We start from the raw sequence: 25,925 nt of genomic DNA on the forward strand, positions 1-25,925 counted from the left end.
GGTACAGTGATTCTGTATATTCCTTCCATCTTCTTTGGATACTTTCTGCATCATTCAGTAAATTTCCCAGAGAATCCTTCAGTAACAAAAGTCGAGGCTTGAATTTTTTTCTTCAATTCTCTCAGCTTGAGAAATGCTGACCATGTTCTCCTTTTTTGGTTTTCTGACTCCAGATCTTTGCACATTTGTTGTAATATTTGACTTTACCTTCTCGAGCTGATCTTTGAAATTTTCTGTTCAGCTCTTGTACCCCTCATTTCTTCCATTTGCTTTAGCATCTTGATGCTGGAGAGCAACATTGCAAAGTATGAGTATTCCTGAACACTTAATTGTGATCATAAGGAATTTGTACATGGAACAAGAGGCAGTTGTTCGAACAGAACATGGGAACACTGAATGGTTTAAAATTAAGAAAGGTGTGCAACAGGGTTGTATTCTTTCACCATACTTATCCAACCTGTATGCTGAGCAAATAATCCGAGAAGCTGGGTTATATGAAGAAAAATGTGGCATCAGGATTGGATATGCAGATGTTACAACCTTGTTTGCTGAAAGTGAAGAGACTTAAAATGTTTACTGATGAAGCTCAAAGAGCACAGCCTTTGGTATGGATTGCATCTCAATGTAAAGAAAACAAAAATCCTCACCACTGGACCAATACACAGCATTCTCATCAATGGAGAAAAGATTTAAGTTGTCAAGGACTTCATTCTTCTTGGATAAACTATAAACACTTACGGAAGCAGCAGTCAAGAAATCAAATGACGTATTGCATTAGGCAAATCTGCTGCACAAGACAATTTTAAAGTGTTGAAGAGCAGAGATATCAGCTTGAAGACCAAAGTGGGCCTGACCCAAGCCATAGTATTTTTAGTAACCTCATATGTATGCGAAAGCTGGACAATGAATAAGGAAGATTGTAGAAGAATCAATGTATTTGAATTATGGTGTTGGAGGAGAATATTGAAAATGCCATGTTCTGCCAAAAGAACCAACAGGTCTGTGTTGGAAGAAGTGTAGCCAGAGTGCTCCTTGGAGGCCAGGATGGCCAAACTTCATCTCTCATACTTTGGACATATTGTCAGGAGGGACCAGTCACTGGAGAAGGATATCATATTTTCTCTCTGCTTTTAGTTTCTCTGCCTATTCTTTCTTTAGGACAACTGTGCTGTGATCTGTACATCGTAAGGACATCCTTCATATGGACATTCTGTTATTGCCCCTCCCCAAGTTGCATATGTTTCCCTGGGTGGTGCAATTGGTTAATGACCTTGGCTGCTAATGGAATGGCTGGAGATATAAGTCCATCAAGAGACATCTTCAAAAAAGTCTGACAGTCTACTTTTAAAAAATCAGCCATTGTAAACCCTGTGGTGCACCCTTCTACTTTGACATACAGGGGATCACCATGAGTCAGAATTGACTTATATATATCCAACATATATCTGTTGGATCAAAGCTCTGCTTTTCCATCAAAATTGAATCAAGATCACCTTTCCTTGACAGTGCCCTTTACAAGTTCTCCAAACCCCCAGACCAAATGAAGAAATACTTCCTCTATGAGTTGATGACAATTTATATGCACCTCTTAGATTTTGCTATTTATGTGAATATAGAATTGCACGATGCTCATCTTTGTATCATTCAAAATATCTAACTTACTGCTTTACATAAAATATATGTTGAATTTCCTAAATGCATTATCTGTACTTCAGGTTAGTCTTAGTTTTAGAAATTGACATTCAGGCAGCACCATTAATATATTCTAGAAATTTAACGATATTTTAATGTAACAATTATGTACTGATTTAATATATCTTACAAAATACTCAGAAAAGTACTATATTTTCAAATAATTTACATTTTAAGTCTTAATTTGATATCCCTTTTGCCTGAGCATGGATTCCAATAGATTTATCAACTATAAGATTATGTTAGTACTAATTAAGAATTGACATAAAGAGCAACAATTTGTAACGCATTTTTATGCACTGAATAGAAATATGAAAAATTAAGTTATTTAAAGTAGTCATTTAAAAAATTAGCAACTTTTTTTTAAAAGCTTTTATTGTGAATTGAGTGATAGATTACATGGGAGAACACTGGTTTTGCACTCAATCTATAATATTTTGTTTCATTGCAATTATTACAATCCCTTCCATGCATCATCATTCAACAGTATTTGCTTCTATTCCCCTTAAAACTAGCAACTTTTAAGGAAGATTTTTTAGTGATAATAAATTATTTTCTTCCTCATGATTTTATAAGTTTTTATTGTGCAACTTTTGAATATAGATCATTGCGTCAGTATTACTCAGAAATGGCAAAGAACTAAAAAGGAAACATCCTCCTCAAAGTTCTTAAGGGGGAAATAATATAACTAGAATCACCTGAGCATAATTGCACTACATTTCCCATAGGAAATGTTGTCTACTTTTCCCTGTTTATCCAAACCTTTCTGTACTAAAAGCTACTTTGTTTCTTTTCTCACATTCTTTTGGAGTTATTTATGTTTTCTCTTCTTAAAATAAAATCAGATTTTTTTCCATCCATAGATTATATATAATCTTAAAAGAATCATAGCTACCAAATGTTATTTGTATGAGTTGTTGTTAAATGTCTTTGAGTTGGTTCTGACTCATAATGAGTCTGTATAGGGTGTCCAAGGCATTTTACATCTCTGCAGAAGCAGAAAGATTCACCTTTCTCCCAGGAAGGGGCTGGTGGCCTTGAACCATTAACCTTGTGGGTCACAGTCCAGTACTTATCATGTGGAGCCACTGCCATCCCTATTGGTACCTTATTGTTGTTTGTAAATGCCATTCAGTGGGTTCCAGCTCACAGCAATCCTGTATAGCAGCTGGTGGGTTTGAACTATCAACCTTGCAGCTTGAACCGATTGTGTGGTCCAGTTCTTATCCTACAGTGCCATGCCAGGACTCCTTATTTGTATCTAGAAAATGGTAAATATTGATGAAATATTTATGGTTGGATTGACTGTACCTTATTTTGTACTAGCAGAAAATAAGGTAGTCAGAATTATTCATGTGCCAGCCCACTGCTGTTGATTTGCTACTCATAGCAACACTGTAAGACAGAGTGTAATTGCCTCATAGGGTTTTCAAGGCTGTAAATCTTTGTGGAAGTTGGCTGCTCCAGCTTTTTCCCATGGAGAGACTGGTAGGTTCCAACTGTCCACCTTTATGTTAACAGATGATAGTGTGTTAACCACTTTGGCATCAGGACTCCTTTCATGCACCAAGAGGCTGCATAATGAAAGGCTATTAAGAACATGGATGGAATTAATTGTTAAGCTTTGAGGAGAATTTAAAATTGTAACATAAATACTTGGTAGTGAAGAATATGGAGAACTAATACTGAGCATGGAAATTAGCAACTTCAGACCTAAAGGTCAGATTATTCAAGTCATGTTGGGAAGAGCATGTATAATGAAGTCTAACTAAAAATATTAGCAAACACCTTTTGGTACTTACTGATATTGCTGTTGTTAAGTGTCATCCAGTTGGTTCTGACTCATAGTGACCTTGTATAGGGTTTCCAAAGAGCAGCATCAATTCTTCTACAGTTGTCTGTATTCACTATCCAACTTTTGAATGCATATGAGGTTATTGAAATTACCATGGCTTGCTCCAAGTACACCTTAGTCCTCAAACTGATGTCTTTAGTCTTCAACACTTTAAAGAGGGCTTGTGCCACATATTTGCCTAATGCAATACGTCATTTGATTTCTTGACTGCTGTCAGAGAAAAGGAGGAAGACCCCCTAATGAGATAGACTGACAAAGTGGCAGCATTGATGGACTCAAGTGTGGCAACAGTAGTGAGGTTGGCCCAAGATCAGGCAGTGTTTTGTTCTGCTGTGCATAAGGTCACTATGAGTCAGTACCGACTCAATGGCACCTAACAACAACAAGCTTCCATGAATATTATGGTTGACCCAAGCAAAATGAAGTGTTTGACAACTTCAATTGTTTCTCCATTTATATGGATGCTGTTTATTGTTGCTGTGATTCTGGAAGCTGTGCCACCGGTATTTTAAATACCAGCAGGATCACCCACAGTGAGCAGGTTTCAGATGAGCTTCCCAACGAAGCCAGACTAGGAAGAAGGAGAAACAAACTACTTCTGAATATTTAGTCACTGAAAATCTTTTGAATAGCTGTGTGGTACTTATTACCACCTGGGAATTGCTCTAAGTACACATTTTAATACTCTTCGGAACCCATGACTAGGCATCAGTATTATTCTCATTATTATTGTTGTTGTCAGTTGCCACTGAGCTGATTCAGGCTTCTGGCGACTCTGTATATGCAGAGTAGAACTGCTCCATAGGACTTTCAAGGCTTTTGGAAACACAGTGCCAAGCCTGTTTTCTGGGGTGCTTCTGAGTAGGATCAAACTGCTAACCAGTAGTTGAATGCTTAACTGTTTGCACACCCAGACACTCCATTGTCATTATACATCTAAGAAATTAGGTCACAGAGAGGTTAAGTAACTTGTTGATGACCTCTCTGCTGGTAAAAGGTAGAAAACCTTCCTTCTCAGTGACCTCTCTAATCTCACAATAGATTGAGTGGGGGTGGGGCTGTTGTTGTTCATTCAGTCTTGAATGCTCTATTGAAGAATTTGGTTTTGATTGTCACATTTATTAATTCTGAATTTATAAGATGTAAGAGAAGATTGCAAAGGAATAAATTACACTTTTAAAAATCCTTGTTAATACTTTGATTTTCTTCATTACTTAAATGCTAAGCAGGGTACTTCTAAGCAGTATGTATTTTTTTACTGTTATAAAGTTGAAACTATTTTCAGAAAAATATATGCGTATTTTAAGAAGACGAACTGTATAAATGAGATTTAAAGGAATTAATTTCTATATTTTTACTGGCATTTATTTCTTTTGTCTGATATAATTTTTCATATTTCTTCTTGACACCATATTCCTAAAAAATCTTGGAAAGTTTGTAACCCCTGAATAGTTTTTTTTTTCTACAAAAATGTGCTTAGCATTTTCTAAGTACTGTGCAAAGCACAGTACTAGATATCAGTTGTCGTTAAGTGTTTTTGAATCAGTTCTGATCCATAACGACCCAGTATCGTGGCTCTGAGGAATGACTGGTGGGTTTGATCTGCCCACCTTGAGGTTAAGAGCCCAGTGTTTATCCTGTAGTACCATACCAGGACTACCTAGATATAAGTTGTTGTTAAGTGTCATCGACTTGGTTCTAGCTCATAGTGACCCTGTGTAGGGTTTCTAAGGAGCGACAAGTGTGTTTGTACAGTCAACCTTGCGATTAGTGGTCCAATGCTTATCTTACGGTGCCATTCCAGGACTCTAAGTAAGGCATACAAAAGGGGTCTTCTACTTCAAGATTGTTCTTTCTTAGTATGCATGGGAGGAAGAGGAGGAAATAAAACATAAATTACTTAGGACAAGGTCAATATAAGTTCTATGACTTGGTGATACTAGTTGGCTGGACCACAAGAGAAAGTGTTTGTGATTAAATTTAAAAAAAAAAAATTATTTTAGTTGAAGTGTATACAAAACACTTCAGTTTTTTTGGATACAAACAAAACAGGTTCCCACTCAACAATTTGTACACATATTGTTCAGTAACATTGGTTATATTCTTTACATTATTCTTATTACTTCTGTTTTAATTGTTCCTTCCCAATAAGCTAGCCTCACTGGCCCCTAGTCTTCTCATCCATACTTTGTTGTTGTTGTTTGTTGTTAAGTGCCATCGAGTCAGTTCCGACCCATAGCGACCCTGTACAGGGTTTCCAAGGGTGTAAATCTTTACGGGAGTAGAAAGCCTCATCTTTCTCCCGCGGAGCGGCTGGTAGTTTCGAACCGCTGACCTTAAGGTTCACAGCCCGATTCGTAACCACTACGCTACCAGAGCTCCTTCTCATCCATACTCCGTAGCGACCCTGTACAGGGTTTCCGAGGGTGTAAATCTTTACGGGAGTAGAAAGCCTCATCTTTCTCCCGCGGAGCGCCTGGTAGTTTCGAACCGCTGACCTTAAGGTTCACAGCCCGATTCGTAACCACTACACTACCAGAGCTCCTTCTCATCCATACTTTAGAGTAACTGTTTTAAGAGTGTGTTACTCACTGGTGGTATTCTTTCTTTGCGAGTTCACTTGCTTTTTACCTAAAAGTTAACTTCAGGGAATATTTTTTACTCACAATTAAAAATATTTCAGGGCAATAGTCTTAGGGATTCCTCCAATCTCTCTCTCTCTCTCTCTCTCTCTCTCTCTCTCTCTCTCTCTCTCTCTCTCTCTCTTTGAGAACTTGAACTTCTGTTCCACATTTTTTCCCTTTCTATTAGTATCCATCTATGATTTCCTTGATCAGAACATTTGGTACTGGTAACTGGGCACCATCTAGCTCTCCTGGAAACCATGGCTCATGGAAAAAAATTAGTTTTGTAAACCAATTACTTCTCTGAATCTTGGGGTTTCCTTCCTTCTTTTTCTTTAGATGAGTAAAGACCTGTGGTTATGTCTTAGACTGTCGCTCATGTGATTTTTTTTTTTTTTTGTAGTTTGACCCTTTCCCCCTTTCTCATCTTCCTTCCTCACTCCCTCCATCCCTTTCTTCCTTGTAATATTTTTAAAATAACATTTTATTGTGTTTTTGGTGAAAATTTACAGTGAACTAGATGCCCTTTTAATAATCTCTATACTTAGTATTCAGTGACATGGGTTACATTTTTCAAAATGTGTCAACATTCTCATTATTTCCATTCTGAGTATCCCATTTCCATGAATCTAACTTCCCTATCTCCCCATTATCTTCTCATTTTTGTTTTAGGGTAAATGTTGAATGTTTAGTCTAATACATATGATTAAAAAAAATAAATAAGCATTCAGTATTCCCTGGTATTCCAGTTTATTTTATGAGCCAATCTGTTATTTAGTTGAAAGATGACCTCTGGGACTTTCTTTCCTTTTAAATTCCCTGGGGGCACTTAAAGATTTTAGAGACTAGCTAGTTATATTAAATATATTTCCTAGGCATTGTGCTGGGCTTCAGGAGTACAAATTGGATTGCAATATTGTCCATACTTTTACATTCTAATGTGGAAACAGATTTGTATGTCTGGTTTAGTGTTGAGTGTGTGAAGTGATAGGCTAAGCAAAATGGGATTGGAGCCTGAGGGAGGAAGGGTTTGAACAACCTGGGAAGTTGGCAGCAAGGGCTTTATGGTTTCATAGACTTTGGAGCTGTTCTTCACGAATGAACATCTTTTGATTGGGTGAAGAGCAGAGGAAGGGATTTGGGGCAATAGACGTATCATAAATGGAGGTTATTAATTTGGCAAATTGCATGTTGTGTTAGGGAGAATGACCTGAAGCTGAGGGGTTTAAAAGACTTTAAAACAAGACAGTGACTTTATCATACCTATATTGTTATTGTTGTTAAGCGCTGTCGAGTTGATTTCCACCCATAGCAACCCTGTATGGAGTTTCTAAGGAGCAGCTTGTGAGCTTGAACCACTGACCTTGCAGTTCAAACGACTTTGCAGTCTGATGCATTAGCCCACAGCTCCATACCAGGACTCCCATACATATATTAGAAGGTAGTATAGTGACTCTGAGAAAAAGTAGTTTAGACCTGTCAGCCACTAGTTGGTATCATTATACTAAGAACTGTCCATCCGAATCCCTTGGACATACTTTAACTCTGGAGTTCCCTTTAATACAATAATTGCCCACAACCTCCTTCTCTCCCTTACATTATACCCTGAGTTTCAGACACAACATAGGGTCTTAGTGTCTTCATTTCTTCTCTTTGTTTATTTAATGAAAGTAGCACAGGCTTTGGAGTAAATTTGGCTTCAGATCAGTTGCTTACTAGTTCTAAAGGTTTGACCAAATTTTATATGTTTTCTACATGTTTCATCATATATAAAATGGGGGTTATAATTTTTATGTCGTAAGATTTTTATGAGGTTTAGCGATCGTGTGTTAGAGAATTTGGCACTGTATCTGGTATATGTATATAATATTGCTATTATCAATTACTTTCATCTGCTAGTTAAAAAATCATCATCATTCAATTGCCTTTCAGTAATCGGTGCTTGGGTAGGTTTAATATGCTATGCTACTGGTTTTTCAGGTTTCTCTCTGCTTGCTAAGTTCACACTAATGTTTGTGGTACCTGGAATATTAGCGTCACTGAGCACATACTGTGAAAACAAATTCAGAGGAAAGCAGAGAAACGTGGTTTTACTTTGTCGGATTTCAGATCTTTGCCTTGAAGTGCTCAAGAAAACCAGAGATATGTGATGAGTGTCTTTTGTATTAAGCAATTTTATGATATTTATATTATTATTAAGTTATTCTATGTTAAATATGAAGGAAGGGCAGTAACATTTTCTGCATAAGGTAAAAAGTAATTTCTCAGATGTCTTTTAATTGCAAACAGAAGCCCAGAAAGTATAAGCAACTTGTATAATTGGTGGAGCTTAATTTAGGCCTTCTAATTCCACAACTATGAGCTTTTCCTCCAAATGTTGTTATCTCTTTAATGGTGACTGATGCTTGTTGTTGTTGTTGTTAGGTGCCAGAGAGTCGGTACTGACACATAGCAACATTATGCAGAGTAGAACAAAACACTGCCCGATCCTGGGCCAACCTTACTACTGTTGCCACACCTGAGTCCATCGATGCTGCCACTTGGCCAATCTATCTCATTGGGGGGTCTTCCTCTTTTTCTCTGACCCTCCACCTTACCAAACATGATATCCTTCTCTAGCGATTGGTCCTCCTGACAATATGTCTGAAGTATGAGAGATGAAGTTTGAGCATCTTGACCTCCAAGGAGCACTCTGGCTACACTACTTCCAAAATGGATCTATCGGTTCTTTTGGCATCCCATGGCACTTTCAATATTCTCCTCCAACACCATAACTCAAAAGCATTAATTCTTCTATGGTGTTCCTTATTCACTGTCCAGCTTTTGCATGCATATGGGATTATTGAAAATACCATGACTTAGGTCAGGTGCACCTTAGACCTCAAGCTGACATCTTTGCTCTTCAACACTTTAAAAAGGTCTTGTGCAGCACATTTGCCGAATGCAATACGTTGTCTGATTTCTTGACTGCTGCTTCCATGAGTGTTGATCATTGATCCAAGAATAATGAAGTCCTTGACAACTTCAGTCTATTCTCCATTGATAAGAATGTTGTTTATTGGGCCAGTAGTGAGGATTTTTTTTTTTTTTTTTACATTGAGATGTAATCCATACTGAAGGCTGTGCTCTTTCGTCTACATCAGTAAATGTTTTAACTCCTCTTCACTTTCAGCAATCGAGGTTGTATCATCTGCATATCTCAGGTTGTTAATGAGTCTTCCTCCAATGCTGATGCCATGTTTTTATTCATAGAACCCAGCTTCTTGGATTATTGCTCAGCATACAGGTTGAATAAGTATGGTGAAACAATACAACCTTGTTGCACACCTCTCTTAATTTTAAACCATTCAATGTTCCCGTCAAACAACTGCCTCTTGGTCCAGGTCAGATTCCTCATGAGCACAATGAAGTGTTCCAGAATACTCATACTTGGCAATGTTGTCCATAGCTTGTTATGATACACACATTCAAAAGCCTTTGCATAGTCAATAAAGCACAGGTAAACATCTTTCTGATATTCTCAGCTTTCAGCCAAGATCCATTGGACATCAGCAATGATATCCCTTGTTCCACAGCCTCTTCTGCATCCGGCTTGAACATCTGGAAGTTCTCTGTCAATGTATGCTTACAACTATTCTGTATTACCTTTAGCAAAATTTTACTTGCATGAGATATCAAAGAGATTGTCCGATGATTTCCGCATTCAGTTGGGTCACCTCTCTTTGGAACGGGCACAAATACAGATCTTTTCCAATCAGTCAGCCAGATAGTTGTCTTCCAAATTTCTTTGCATAAATGAGTGAATGCCTTCTGTGCCGCCTCACTTTATTGAAAGATTTCTACTTGTATTCCATCAATTCCTGGTACCTTGTTCTTTGCCAATTCCTTTAATGCACCTTGGACTTCCTTCTTCAATATCATTGGCTCTTGATCATATGCTACCTCTTGAAATGGCTGAACATGAACCATTTCATTTTGGTACAGTGACTGTGTATTCCTTCTGTCTTCTCTTGATGCTTTCTGCATCGTTTACAAGTTTGCCCAGAGAATCTTTCAAAAAACAAAAGTCAAGGCTTGAATTTTTTCATTTCCCCCAGCTTGAGAAATGCTGAGCGTGTTCTTAGGTATCAAATTATTCAGTTTATATTTGATATACTGTGATAGTTGTGGTGTTAATCTTACTTCATTTTCCCAATCTATTTCAAGGATGAGATTTATCTTGTTTCATCTTGTTTCAGTCTAACTGTAAGGAAGTAGAGAAAGATCACATCAAGATAAATTTACCATTCTTAAAAACAAGATATATACATTTTTAATATACGATTGTTCTTTATTAAATAGGTGTGTGAGAAAGAGAGCAGTCCGAAGTTGGTGGAACTGTTATTGAATAGTGGATCCCGTGAACAAGATGTCCGGAAAGCTCTGACAGTAAGCATTGGAAAAGGTGACAGCCAAATCATCAGTTTACTTTTACGGAGGCTCGCCCTGGACCTGGCCAACAATATCATCTGCCTTGGAGGATTTTGTATGGGAAAAATTGAGCCTTCTTGGCTTGCTCCTTTATTTCCAGATAAGACATCTAATTTAAGAAAACAAACAAGTAAGTATCAATATATGTAAAGTTCTTGTTTCTACACATGCTTATCCAACATAATTTATTACCAAAATTTTATTTTGTTGTTTGGTACCGTGTCAGCTCGAACTCACAGCAATCCTGTGCACAATGGAACAAAACACTGCTTGGTCCTCCTCCATCCTTACAAATTTTGTTATGTTGGAAATCCCTTGTTGCATTCACTCTGTCAATCCATCTTATTGGGGGTCTTCCTGTATTCCACTGACCCTTTATTTTACAAAGCATAATATCCTTTTCCAGGGACTGGTCCTTCCTGGAGAGATGAAGCACAACCATCCTTGCTTCTAAGGAGGATTTTGTTGTACTTTTTCCAGCGCAGATTTGCTTGTTCTAGCAGTCGTGGTACTTTCAATATTATTCACCAACATTGTAATTCAAATGCACCAATCCTTCTTCTGTCTTCTTTATTGTCCAGCTTTCATAAGCATAGGATGGGATTGAAAATACCATGGGGCTTGGGTCAGATACACCTTAGTCCTCAAAGTGACATATTTGCTCTTTCATACTTTAAAGAAGTCATTTGCAGCAGATTGGTTCTAATACGATATGCCATTTGATTTCTTGACTGTTACTTCCATGTTCATTGGGTTTCTATCCAGGTAAAATGAAATCCTTGACAAGTTCAATCTTTTCTCCATTCATCATGAAGTTATTTATTGGTCCGGTTGTGAGGATATTTTGTTTTCTTAACATTGTGTTGCAATCCATAATAAAGTCTGTATTTTTTTATCTTCACCAACAAGTACTTCAAGTCTTCTTTGTTTTCAGCAAGGAAGGTTGTGTGTGTATATCCCAAGTTGTCAATGAGCCTTTCTCCAATTGTGATGCTGCATTCTTTTTCATTTACTCCAGCTTAGCAAAAGATTTGCTCAGTATACAGTGTGGTGAAAGGATATAATTGTGCTACACAGCTTTCCTGATCTTAAACCATTTAGTGCCCCCCTTGTTGCATTCGAATGCCTCCTGTTCTGTGTACAGGTTCCACATGATCACAATGAAGTGTTCTGCATTTCCCATTCTTCGCAAGATTATTTCCGTGCTTCACAAAGTTTATTATGATCCACACAGTTGAATGCCTTTAAAAAGTCAATAAAATCAAGTAAATATCTTTCTAGTATTTTCTGCTTTCAGACAAGATTCATCTTATATTAACAATGATATCCCTTGTTCCATGTTCTCTTCTAAATCCAGCTCTGTCGATATTCTGCTGCAATCATTTCTTAATTATCTTCAGGAAAACTTCACTTGTATGTGATATCAATCTTATTGTTTGATAATTTCCACATTCTGTTGGGTCACCTTTCTTTGGAAAGAACACAAATATTAATTTGTTTCAGTTCATTGGCCAGGTAGCTGTCTTACAAATTTCTAGTCATAGACTAGTGAATGCTTCCAGCACTGCATCAGTTTGTTGAAACATTTCAATTGGTATTACATCAGTTCCTGGAGTCTTGTTTTTTGCCAATGCCTTCAGTGAACCTTGGACTTCTGTCTACAATACCATTGGTTCTTGATCGTATAATACCTCTTAAAATGATTGAACATTTACCAGTTCTTTTTGGTACAGTTTCTGTGTGTATAACTTCTATCTTCTTTTGATGCTTCCTTCATCATTCAATAGTTTGCCCAAAGAGTCCTTAAATATTGCAAGTGGAAGCTTGAAATTTTTCATCAGTTCTTTCAGCTTGAGAAATGCTGTGTTATTTCCTTTTAGTTTTCTAATTCCAGGACTTTGCACATTTCTTTATAATTACTTTGTCTTCTTGAGTTGTCCTTTGAAATCGGTTTTTTTACTTCATTTCTTTCATTAGCTTTGGTTCATTGGTTGGTTATATGCTGTGGAGTTGGTTCTGACTCATAGTGACCCTGTATAGGGTTTTCATGAACCCTATAATCTTTACGGGAGCAGAACCCTGTAAATCTTTACGGGAGCATGAACCCTGTAAAAATCTTTACGTGAGCAGAAAGCCTCTTTAGCCTGTGGAACAGCTGGTAGTTTCTAACTACTGACCTTGTGGTTATCAGCCCAACTCATAACCACTTCGCTACTAGAGCTACTTCGTACTCTAGAGCAAGTTTCATTTTAATATTAGTCTGTTGTTTTTACCTTTTTGATGGCACAAGTTAATTTTTACTCCATTTTGACGCAACTTAAACTAAACATATTTAACAGTTTTTAATATCTTTCATGGGAGCAGTCATTAAATGCTTGAAAGAGATATAATACATTTTTATGGGATAGAAAGTGCATTTCTTAAATAGAAGGGCAATGGTAGCATCTTCATGAGAAGTTGCTCTTCTTTTTTAGTTTGTTTTATTGAAAAGTAATACATGTTCATTTTAAAAACAGTAATAAATGGAAAAATATAAGGAAGAAAATAATCAGATCTCTTGTATATTATTAATATGGGTTTTTTAAAATTTCTAAATAATTATTCTAATTTCTTTTATGTTCCCTCCCTGTACCATCAGGTAATAGTACTTGTTTCTATTTTCTTTAACTCTTACAATCCTTCTTATATCCTCTACTTTTCATCTGTCTTCCGACAACCTCTGTCTTACTGTATATTGCCTTCTCCTTTACTCAAGTTAACATATGTCTACCCTTTAGCCAGTGACTCTGTATATTCCTTCCATCTTCTTTTGATGCTTTCTGCATCATTCAATAATTTGCCCAGAGTATCCTACAATAACAAAAGTTGAGGCTTGAATTTTTTCTTCAGTTCTCCCAGCTTGAAAAATGATGAGCATGTTTTTCCTTTTTGGTTTTCTGACTCCAGATTTTTACAATTTTGTTGTAATATTTGACTTTGTTTTCTTGAGCTGACCTTTGAAATTTTCTGTTCAGCTCTTGTACCTCCTCATTTCTTCCATTTGCTGTAGTATCTCTATGCTGGAGAGCAAGTTTCAGTGTCTCTTCTGACATCCATTTTGATCTTTTCCTTCTTTCTTGTTTGCTTAATGACTTTTTGCTTTCTTTCTGTATGATGTTCTTGATGTCATCACACAACTCTTCTGGTCTTTGGTCTTTAGTGTTTAATGTATCAAATCTGTTCTTTAGATGGTCTCTAAATTCAGGTGGGATATACTCAAGGTAATATTTTGGCTCTCATGGACTTGGTTTAATTTTCTTCAGCTTCGGTCTGAATTTGCATATTAGCAATTTATGGTCTGTTCCACAATCTGCCCCTGGCCTGGTTTTGGCTGATGATTTGGAGCTTTTTCTCCATTTCTTTCCACAATCGTAGTCAATTTGATTTCTGTGTATTCCATCATGTGAGGTCCATGTGTATAATCATCTCTTATGCTGTCTAAAGAAGGTATTTGAAATGAACAAATCATTGGTTTTTCAGAATTCTATCATGTGATCTCCAGCATCATTTCTATCACCATGGCCATATTTTCCAATTACTGACCCTTTCTCTTTGTTTCCAACGTTTGCATTCCAATCACCATTAATGATCAATACATCTTGATTTCAGGTTTGATAGATTTCAGATTGAAGAAGTTGGTAGAATTCTTCAATTTCATCCTCACTGGCTTTAGTGGTTGGTGAATAAATTTGAATAATAATGGTATTACCTGGTCTTCCCTGTAGGAAATGGTTGACATTCAACCATTTCAAGAGGTAGTTTATGATCAAGAGTGAATAATACTGAAGGAAAAAGTCCAAAGTGCATTGAAGAACAAGACAGCAGGAATTGATGGGATAAAAATTGAAATCTTTCAACAAAGTGAGGCGGCACTGGAGGCACTCACTCATCTATGCCAAGAAATTTGCAAGACAACTATCTGGCCAACTGATTGGAAGATATCTATATTTATTCCCATTCAAAGAGAGGTGACCCAGCGGAATGCAGAAATCATCAGACAATCTCTTTGTTACCCCATGCTAGTAAAATTGTACTGAGGTAATACAGAAATATTTGTAAGCATACATTGACAGAGAACTTCCAGAGGTTCAAGCCGGATTCAGAAGAGGATGTGGAACGAGGGATATCATTGCTGATGTCTGATGGATCTTGGCTGAAAGCAGAGAATACCAGAAAGATGTTTACCTGTGCTTTATTGACTATACAATGCTTTTGATTGTGTAGATCATGACAAGCTATGGACAACATTGCGAAGCATGAGTATTCCTGAACACTTAATTGTTCTCATGAGGAATTTGTACGGGGACCAAGAGTCAGTTGTTCAAACAGAACATGGGAACACTGAATGGTTTAAAATTAAGAAAGGTGTGCAACAAGATTTTATTCTTTTACCATACTTATTCAACCTGTATGCTGAGCAAATAATATGAGAAGCTGGGTTATACAAGGAAAAACGTGGCATCAGGATTGGAGGAAGTCTCATTAACAACCTGTGATATTCAGATACAATCTTGCTTGCTGAAAGTGAAGAGGACTTAAAATACTTACTGATGAAGATCAAAGAGCACAGCCTTCAGTATGGATTGCATCTCAGTGTAAAGAAACAAAAATCCTCACCATTGGACCAATAAACAACATTCTATCAATGGAGGAAAGATGGAAGTTGTCAAGGACTTCATTCTTCATGGATCAACTATCAACAGTCATGAAAGCAGCAGTCAAGAAATCAAATGATGTATAGCATTAGGCAAATCTGCTGCACAAGACCTTTTTAAAGTGTTGAAGAGCAAAGATGTCAGCTTGAGGACTAAGGTGCGCCTGACCCAAGCCATGGTATTTTCAATAACCTCATATGCATGCAAAAGCTGGACAGTGAATAAGGAAGACCGTAGAAGAATCGATGTATTTGAGTTATGGTATTAGAGGAGAATATTGAAAATATTATGAGCTGCCAAAAGAACCAACAGATCTGTGTTGGAAGAAGTGCAGCCAGAGTGCTCCTTGGAGGCCAGGATGGCCAAACTTCATCTATCATACTTCAGACATATTGTTAGTAGGGACCAGTCTCTGGAGAAATATACTATGTTTGGGAAGGTGGAGAGTCAGAGAAAAAGAGGAAGACCCCCAACAAGATGGATTGGCAAAGTGGAAGCATCAATGGGCTCAAGTGTGGCAGCAATTGTGGAGTGTTTCATTCTGTTGTGCATAGGGTTGCTATGAGTCAGTGCTGACTTGATGGCACCTAACAATAATAACAACAACCCTTTAGTCAAGGAGCCCTGGTAGTGTAGTGTGTTATGCATTGGACTTCTAACTATAAGGTCAAAAGTTCAAGTCTACTAGCTGCTCTGTGGGAGAAACATGAAGCTGTGTGTGCCCATAAAGATTTAAAACCTTGGAAATCCTATACAGGGTCACTCTGAGTTGAAAGTGACTCAGTGGCACTTGACAACACAACAGCAACGACTAATCTGTCTTCCTAAGACTTTTTTCTATGCATTTGTAGGTTTGCATTTATAAATACATTTAAATGTGAGAACACATACAAATATACATGCTTTGCACTTTTAAGTTAAAATATACTTTTAATATCAAGTTAAACTTCTGTTTTCTTTGTATTTTTAAGTTAATATATTTTGTAAATACTTCGTATACTGATAAGGTATAATCAGTCTCTGATAACATTTCTATCTTCATCAACTCTCTCTTACTTTCTCACACTTACTTTGTTTTGAAATTTTGAGCTTCCAGGTTTTGTCCTCTTTCCCTCATGTCTACTTTTTTAATAGTGATCACAACTTCATGTCTCTTCACCTCAGAAATGTCTTACTAATAGCACATTTGTTTTACTTATCATTTTTCTAATGTATTCTCCAGGAAAATCCTAATGCTCATCAGTCTATCAGTCTACTTTCTTCCTCATTTCCACCCAGGTGGAGCTTCTAAAGAGTAGTGTCTAGCTGTGTATATTGGTGTTGCTACAAATCCATGCTCTCCAACTTCCCAGAGAACCTTAGAACTAGGTCCAGTCTATGTGAATTTCTTCATGTTTCTTAAGTATTTGATACACTCTTACTGCCAGGCTTTTCTCTGCGATAGTCTCTCTACCTAACCTCCTATACTTTCTTTTTCTTCACTTTGCTATCTCTTCATATTGTTGCTTCAGCATCATTATCATTATTTACAAGAAGACACTACTGACCTCATGCAATCTGGATGGAAAGCCTTATAGATGCTCTCATTTCTCCCCTCTCATGAAACAGATGGAGTAATTGTAACTTTACCTTTTGGTAATTGCTGTTAGAATATGAGCATCATGAAATGAGTGTCAATCTTGTTCATTATTGTAAACTTTGCATGTATACTAGTACCTAGCACATAGTAAATATCCATTAATATTAATAAAAATTTAAAAATTAGTAATAAATTATATTGACAAGCAACTTTACATATTGCTTATACGAAAATATATTTCTTTTTTGAAGAATAAATTAGCATTATGTACTGACATTTTAAATGTACATTCTTTTTTGATCCAGCAGTATACTGGATAAATAATATATGATGCAAATATTCTCAATGTGTACAAGGAAGCATTTTCTAGGATATATATTAAACACTGTATTGTTAAGTGCTGCTGAGTCAGTTTCATGTATAATAGTAAAAAAAAAAGAAAAAGTAGGTGGGAAATCCTAAATATTTCCCCAAATAAATAGTACAAATAAATTTTTGTACATTCATTTAGTAGAATGCTTTGTGTCACTGAAAAATATATTGGCAAATCTAAATATCCAGATATAGAATTTATTTTTATAAGGGCATATTACTGTGGAATTTAGTTTACTAATACTAATTAAAACAATAATTGGGGTATTGTAGTCATAAATGCTTGCATATGGAAAGACTATGACGGCAGGGGTGGGGGGGAGTCAAGAAATTAGCTCCCTAATTTTTTATCTCCGTAATTTTAAAGTTAATCATAACTTTAAAACTTTCTGAGGTCCTATTTAATGGAGTCAACATACTAATGTGAGCTATGAAATGAAAATTCAACTTAACTCTTCATGTTGTTGTTGATGAGTGCCATTGAGTCTGTTCTGACTCATAGCAACCCTGTGTAGGGTTTTCTAGGAGCAACTGGTGGGTTTGAACTGCTGACCTTTTGGTTCACAGTTCCTTCAGCACCACACCAGGAGTCATAATATATATAATGGAATGTTGTTGCTGTTATGTGCTGTTGAGTCTATTCTGTCTCATAGCAATCTTGTATAGGGTTTCTTAGGAGCAGCTATGGGGTTTGAACTGCTAATCTTGTGGTTAGCACTCTAGTCCTGATCCTGCAGTGCCACACCAGAAGTCCAGCTCATTAATCCACAGTACCACACTAGAACTCCATATTTATACATGGTGGTAGTTATGTGCTGTGGAGTCGGTTCCGACTCAAAGCGACCCTATACAGGGTTTCTGAGGCTGTAAATCTTTACGGGAGCAGAAAGCCTCATCTTTCTCCCGCGGAACAGTTGGTAGTTTTGAACTGCTGACCTTGTAGTTTGCAGCCCGATTTGTAACCACTACGCTATCAGAGCTCCTATTTATACATATATACATACACCTATATAAATACCCCCCACCCTACACACACATATTGCAGTAGAAAGGTGAGGCTTTCTGTTCCTATAAAGATTTATAGATTTGGAAACCCTATACAGGGTAAATATGAGTCAGAATTGACTTGATGGCAGTGACTTTGGATTTTTTGTTATTGTTATTTGTCTCTATCTCAATGTTTATAAAATTATGAAATTCTAATGTATAATCCTATGAATTTTAGATATAGGATCCACCCTAGCCAGGATGGTCCTCAGATACCAGATGAAAAGTGCTGTTGAAGAAGGAGCAGCTTCAGGAGGTGATGGGAACTTTATTGAAGATGAATGGACCTTTGTTCCTGACTCTTCTATGGACTGTGTGTTTGCTCAGAGTGATGATCTGGATAGTGGAGGTATTTACTAAAAATGAACAATTTATGTTTTACACTGATACACTGGAATTAAACAATAGGGACTGAAACAAAAGCCTGATCTCATTCATTGGAAAAACCTTGAGGAAAAATGTGTTGTTCCGTATTGGAAGCAGTTAATGTTGACTATCTCTAATTAAAGCAATTATTGTAAAAACATGTGTGTCGGCACCACTAAGAGTTACAGGGTTTCCCACTAATCACCAAGTGGTGACACTGCAGTTAAAGCACTGACTCCAACTAGTATTGGAGCCAAGTTCCATTATTGATTAGGTCTTTCTGTAGCTTGTGTAACTGATGCCTACTTTCCAGGGCTATTTATGAATAGTAAAGTGTCTAGAACAGTGCTTAGAACATAGCAAATGCTTAATAAAAAGTAATTTTACCTCTAATATAATTAAAATGAAGTCCTGATGTGGTACTGCAGGATAAGCACTTGACTGCAAGGTCGGTTTGAACCACAAGGTTGGGGGTTCAAACCCACCAGTGCTCCTCGAAAATTCCCTAAGAGTCGGAATGGACTTGACTGCACATAACAGCAACAATAATAATTAAAGTAGACTTGGTAGTGCTGTAGGTTAAGCACTGGACTGCTAACCACAAAGTCAGCGGTTCAAACCCACCAGTCACTCTACAGGAGAAAATTAAGGCTGTCTTCTTTTATAAAGATTTAAAGCCTCCGAAACCCTATACACTGCTGCTAAGAGTCAAAATTGACTTAATGGCAGTGGTTGTAATTAAAGTAATGTTAACATTTTAATAGTTCACTTGATATAAATATTTTAAATTGTCATAACAAGGTAATGGCATATTTAACACAATCAAGTTTGGTAAAAATGAGCTGAAGTGCTTTTTATTAACAGGGTATGATTGAATACTTGGAGTATAGTATGTAGGTAATTGAGAGGACAAAAAGCAAGAGCTAGTCCAAAATCTTATGTCTCAAATCCAAGTATTTTTATAAACCAAGATTATTGAGATATATTCATATAAAATAAAATGCACTTATTTTAAGTATATATTTTCAGAGATTTTTTTAAAAAATCAACACATATTGTTATTATTAAGTGCTATCAAGTCAGTTCTGACTCATAACAACCATGTATAGGTTTTCCGGAGAGTGTCTGGAGAGTTTGAACTGCCAGCCTTGTGGCTAGCAGTTCAATTTTTATCCTACAGAGGTATATCAGCACTCATAAGACATGTATGGTGTTGTTGTTAAGTGTCGTTGAGTCAGTTCCTACACATAGTGATCCTGTATAGGGTTTCTGAGGAGTGTATGGTGAGTTTGAATCACCAACCTTGTGGTTCATAGTGACCTTGCAGTCCAGTGCATTATCCCACAGCACCACACCAGGACTCATGATTGTTGGTACTGTCAAGATATATAATAATCCCTTTAGCAAAAAACAAAAAACAAAAAACTTCCTTTCACATCATCAGAGAAAATACCCACTGTCCCATACCTTACTCTTCAACCTGGAAACCACTGATGTGTTTTCTGTTACCATAGATTAATTTTGTGTTTTATAGAGTTTTGTATAAGTAGTATCGTACTGTATGTATTCCTCTATGTCTGGCTATTTTTCTAAATGGTTTTACTATATTACCGTTTGTAATATATGAGAATTCTCATTGCTCTACATTCTTTCCAGCACTTGGTATTGTCAGTCAATTTAACTTTAAACATTCTAGTGACTAAATTCTATCTCATTTGAATTTAGTTTCCATTTGCCTAATAGAAAGGAGTTATTTTTATGGCACTATAGGATAAACATTGTACCAAAAGATCAGTTTTAACTGAAAGGTTGGTAGTTCAAACTCACTAGCCACTCTTCAGAAACCCTATACAGAGTTGCTATGAATTGAAACTGACTCGATGGCACTTAACAATGATAAACAATAAAAATGGCTGTAATATTATTATTGTAAAATAGTGGATTAAGAGCTGGGCTGGTAACCATAAGATCAGCAGTTCAAATCTACAAGTTTCTCCACAAAAAAGATTAGACTTTCTGCTCCAGTAAAGTTTTACAGCTTTGGAAATCCTATACAGGTTCACTATGAGTTGAAATCTACTCAGTAGCACACAATCACTACCACCATCAATGACTAATTATATTGAGAATATGTCCATGATCTTATTTGTCATTCACATATCTTCTTTGTGAAGTGTCTGTTCAGCTCATCTGCCAACTTTTCATTGGGTTGTTTGTCTTATTATTGTGTAATAAAAGTTCTTTAGAAATTCTAGGCAGAAGTCCTTTTATGTACATATGTACCGCAAACATTTTCTCTGAGTGTGACTTGTCTTCTTATTCTATTAATCGTATTATTTTGCAAAGGGTAGAAGTTTTCCATTTCAAAGTACAGTATTTTAATTTTCTCTTTTATGTGGTTGCTGTTGTTGTTAAGCGCTGTCAAGTTGATTCCAACAAATAGTGATCCTATACAGGGTTTAGTTTTTCTATCCCATTTCAATCTTTACCTCTCTCAAGGTTGTGAATATTTTCTTCTATATGTTCTCTTAAAGATTTTAAATCTTAGCTCTTAGTGCTACAACCTATTTTAAATTCATTTTTGTGTATAGTGTGAGTGAATGGTTGATGTTTTTTTAGCTATTCAGTTGCTCTAACACTATTTATATAAAGTTCTCTATTTTCCCAAGTGAATTTCAGCAGTTTTGTCAAAATTAAATGAAAATGAATTAATTGCATTCTTTATTTTGTTCCATTGCTCTATACACCGTACAGTCTTGATTACTCTAGCTTTATTCCCCAAACAAAACCAAGCCCATTGCTGTCATGGATGCCGACTCAAGGTGACCCAACAGGGCAGAGTAGAACTGCTCCCTAGGGTTTCCAAAATGGTAAATATTTATAGTAGCAGGCAGCCTCATCTTATTCCTGTAGAGTAGCTGGTAGGTTTGACCCAGTGACCTTGCTAAGGTTAGCAAGCCAATGCTTATCCCACAGCACCACCAGGAGTCAGGTGATGCAAAAATTGTTTGGGCTATTCTAGGTCTTTTGCATTTCAAAACATTTTGAATCAGTTGATCACTTCTTTGAAAAATAACATTTGAATTTTCTTGAGATAGATTAAATGTATAAATCAATTTGGGAGGGACCAGTCGCTGGAGAAGGATATCATGTTTGGGAAGGTGGAGGGTCAGAGAAAAAGAGGAAGACCCCCAAGGAGATGAATTAGTACTGTGGCAGTAGCAATGGGCTCAGGATTAGCAACGATTGGGAGGTTGGTGGGGAACCAGGCAGTGCTTCCTTCTGCTGTGCATAAGGTCACTATGAGTCGGTACCTAACAATAGTATTATTCTCTATTCTTATTATTCAAGGAGCTCTGGTAGTGTAGTGGTTACAAATCAGGCTGCAAACCTCAGGGTCAGCAGTTCGAAACTACCAGCTGTTCCGTGGGAGAAAGATGAGGCATTCTACTCCCGTAAAGATTTACAGGCTCGGAAACCCTGTATGGGGTCGCTATGGGTCGGAACCGACTCCACGGCACACAACAACAACAACAACAATTCTTATTATTCAAGTTTAGTATTTCTAAATTCTTTATTTTTTTAATATGGATCTATGTCTTTACTTTCATGATAATATTATACACTACTGGTAGATCTCAAAGAATAAATCAATATGTTATTTTTCATGATTTACCAGATTTACTGATTTAAGATTATTTATAAAAATTCTCCTATTGCCCTGTTAATGTTTATAGTATCTGTAATGATATCTCCTCTTTCATTCTTGGTATGGGTATTTTATGTATTTCCCTCTTTTCTTTACCAGTCTAGCGTATGGTTCATTAATTTTATTCATTTGTACAAAGAACCAGATTTTTGTTTAATTGATTTTCTCTACTGTTTATACATTTTCCATTGGTTTGTGTTCTACTCTTTATTAGTTTCTTTCTTCTACTCATGGTCAAGTCTATTCCTCAAAGTAGACTTGACAGTGTTGACATGAATGGGATAAAGCTTTCCGGACTTTCATTTGCTGATGGACTGCAACATAAAATAAGGAGAATCAGCTGCAAACATCCATTAATAATCAGAATATGGATGTACAAAGTATGAATATAGGAAAATAGGAAGTTGTAAGAAAATGAAATGGGACACATGTAAATTGATATCCTAGGTATCAGTGAGCCAAAATGGATTTGTATAGGCAACTACAAATTCAAGAATAATGGTGTAGCACTCATCATAAAGAACATTTCAAGATATATCTTGAAGTACAACACTATCTGTTCAAGGTAGAACAGTTAATACCACTATTATTCAAATTTACACACCAACCACTGAGGCAGTGATGATGAAATTGAAGAATTCTATTAAATTCTTCAGTATGAAATTGATCAAACATGCAATCAAGGTGTAATGATATTAACTGTTGACTGGAATGTGAAAGTTGGAAACTTTGGTGATAGAAATGATGCTGGGGATTGCATGATAGAATTTTGCAAGACCAATGACATTAATTGCAAATACATTTTAAAAATAACATAAAAGGTACTGTACACATGGACCTCACCAGATGGAATACACAGGAATCAAATCGATTACACCTGTGGGAAATGTGGTAGAAAAGCTTCATATCAACAAACAAATGAAGAGGCCTGGTGCCAGATGTGGAACAAATCATAAACCGTTCATATGCAAGTTTAGGCTGAAGCTGTGGAAAATTAAAATAAGTCCATGAAAGCCAAAATATGATGTTGAGTATATTACACCTAAATTTAGAGATCATCTCAAGAACAGATTTAATGCATTAGACGCTAATGACTGAAGACACTAATGTGAAATGACATCAAGCACATCATACAGGAAGAAAGCAAAACATCATTAAGAAGACAAGAAAGAAGGAAAAAAACAAAAATGTATGTCAGCAGACTCTGAAACTTAATCTCTAGCATACAGATGCTAAAGCAAATGGAAGAAATAAAGTGATAAAAGAACTGAACATAAAATGTCAAAGGGCAGTCAAGAAGACAAAGTCAAGTACTGTAATGAAATGTCAAAATCATCAGATAACATCACATACAAGTAAAATGTTAGTGAAGATAAGTCAAAAACTGCTGCAACAGTACATTGACAGGGAACGTCCAGAAACTCAAGTCAAATTCAGCAGAGGACATGGAGTTAAGAATATCATTGCTGATGTCAGATGAATCTTAGCTGAAAGCAGAGAACACTAGAAAGATGTTTACTTGTGCTTTATTGACTATGCAAAGACTTTTACTATGTGGATCATAACAAGCTACGGATAACATTGCAAAGAATGGGCATTCCAGAATATTTTATTGTGCTCATGAAGAACATGTACATGGACCAAGAGTCAAGAGTCCAAATAGAGTAAGAGAATACTGAATGTTTTAAAACCAGGAAAGGTTTGTACCATAGTTGTATTCTTTTACCATATTCATTCAATATGTATTCTGAGCAAATAGTCAGAGAAACTGGACTATTATGAGAAAAAACATGGCATCAGCATTATATACAACCTGGTACAACTTTGCTTGGAGCACTGTGGCTCCATAGGATAAGCACTGGACTTCAAACCACAAGGTTGGCAGTTTGAGCCCACCAGCTGCTTAGTGGGAGAAAGATGAGGCTTTCTGTTCAAGCAAAGATTTACAGCCTCAGAAACTCTATACACGTTTGCTATGAGTCAGAACTGAGTCTACCACACTTAATAACAACTTTCTTTGCTGAAACTGAAGAGGACTTAAAATACTTATTGATGAAGATGAAAGCTACAGCTTTCAATTTGTATTGCACCTCAATGTAAAGAAAGTAAAAATCCTCACAACTGAATTAATAAATAACATCATGATAAATAGAGAAAAGATTGAAATAGTTAAGATTTATTTTCCTTGGATTCACAATCAACACTCATGGAAGCAGTAGTTAAGAAGTCAAATAACATATTGTATTAGGCAAATCTGCTGCACAAGACCTCTTTAAAATCTTCAAGAGCAAAGACGTCACTTTGAGGACTAAGGTGTCCCTGAACCAAACCATGGTATTTTTAGTTGCCTCACATGCATGTGAAAGTTGGACAGTGAATAAGGAAGATCGTAGAAGAATAGATGCATTTGAGTTATGGTGTTGGAAAAGAATATTATAAGTACCATGAAACTGTCAGAGGAACAAGCAAATCTGTGTTGGAAGAAGTACAGTCAGAATGTGCCTTAGAAGCAAAGATGGCAAGATTTCCTTTTTCGTATTTTGGGCATGTTATCATGAGACACCAGTCCCCGGAGAAGGACATCATGCTTGGTAAATGGAGGATAAGCAAGAAAAAGAGGAAGACCCCCAGTGAGATGCATTGGCACAGTGGTAACAGCAATTGGCTCAAGATTAACAACTGTAAAGATTGCCCTGGACTCCTCAGTGTTTTGTTATGTTGTGCATAGTGTTGCTATGAGTCAGAACTGACTCCACGGTACCGAACACCAAACACCGACTGTAAGAATTCTATTAGCCTGTTAATGTTTTTAGTATCTGTAATGATGCCTGCTCTTTCATTCTTGATATTGGTGACTTATATCTTCCATGCTTTTGTTTATCAATCTAGCTTATGGTTTATCAATTTATTGATCTGTACAAAGAACTAGAGTTCTGTTTAATTCATTTTCTCTATTGTTTATACATTTTCCATTGCTTTTTTGTTCTAATCTTTATTAATTTCTTTCTTCTACTTATTTTGATTTTAGTTGCTCTTCTTTTTATAGATTCTTAATATGGAAGCTTAGGTCAAGTATTTTATATGTCCTGGCGTGGTGCTGTGGGTTAATGTGCCAGTCTGCGAAGCCGCTTTAACTGTGCAGTTCAAGCTCACCAGCTGCTACTCAGAAACCCTATGCAGGGTTGCTATGGGTCAGAACTGACTCAATAACACTTAACAACAACATCATAACACTTTGGGAGCACAGTGGTTCTATAGAATAAGCACTGGAGTGTAAACCACAAGGTCCACTGTTTGAGCCCACCAGCCATTCCGTGCCACTCTGCTATGGCAAAGAATTACAGCCTCAGAAACCCTACACAGGATCGCTCTGAGTTAACTGACTTCAGCCACCTAACGACAACAACTTATAAGCATTTAAAGTTATCCACATATTTCTATAACCAGGCAGGAATTGTTTGTATCAAATGTCAGGATTTATATTGAATATTTTTGAAGTTGACTTTTGGATATGTAG

General features: G+C 36.5%; 1 protein-coding gene across 1 annotated transcript in view; it reads left to right on the forward strand.

Moving 5' to 3' along the window:
* LRRK2 (leucine-rich repeat kinase 2) overlaps positions 1-25,925 on the forward strand; it is a 254,242-nt gene that overhangs the window by 66,725 nt on the left and 161,592 nt on the right. The window contains 2 exon segments of the mRNA XM_006865300.1: positions 10,513-10,771; positions 18,512-18,682. Coding sequence (XP_006865362.1) covers positions 10,513-10,771; positions 18,512-18,682 — 430 coding nt within the window.

The sequence above is a fragment of the Chrysochloris asiatica genome, unplaced genomic scaffold, assembly GCF_000296735.1.
Source record: "Chrysochloris asiatica unplaced genomic scaffold, ChrAsi1.0 scaffold00077, whole genome shotgun sequence".
NCBI lineage: Eukaryota > Metazoa > Chordata > Mammalia > Afrosoricida > Chrysochloridae > Chrysochloris > Chrysochloris asiatica.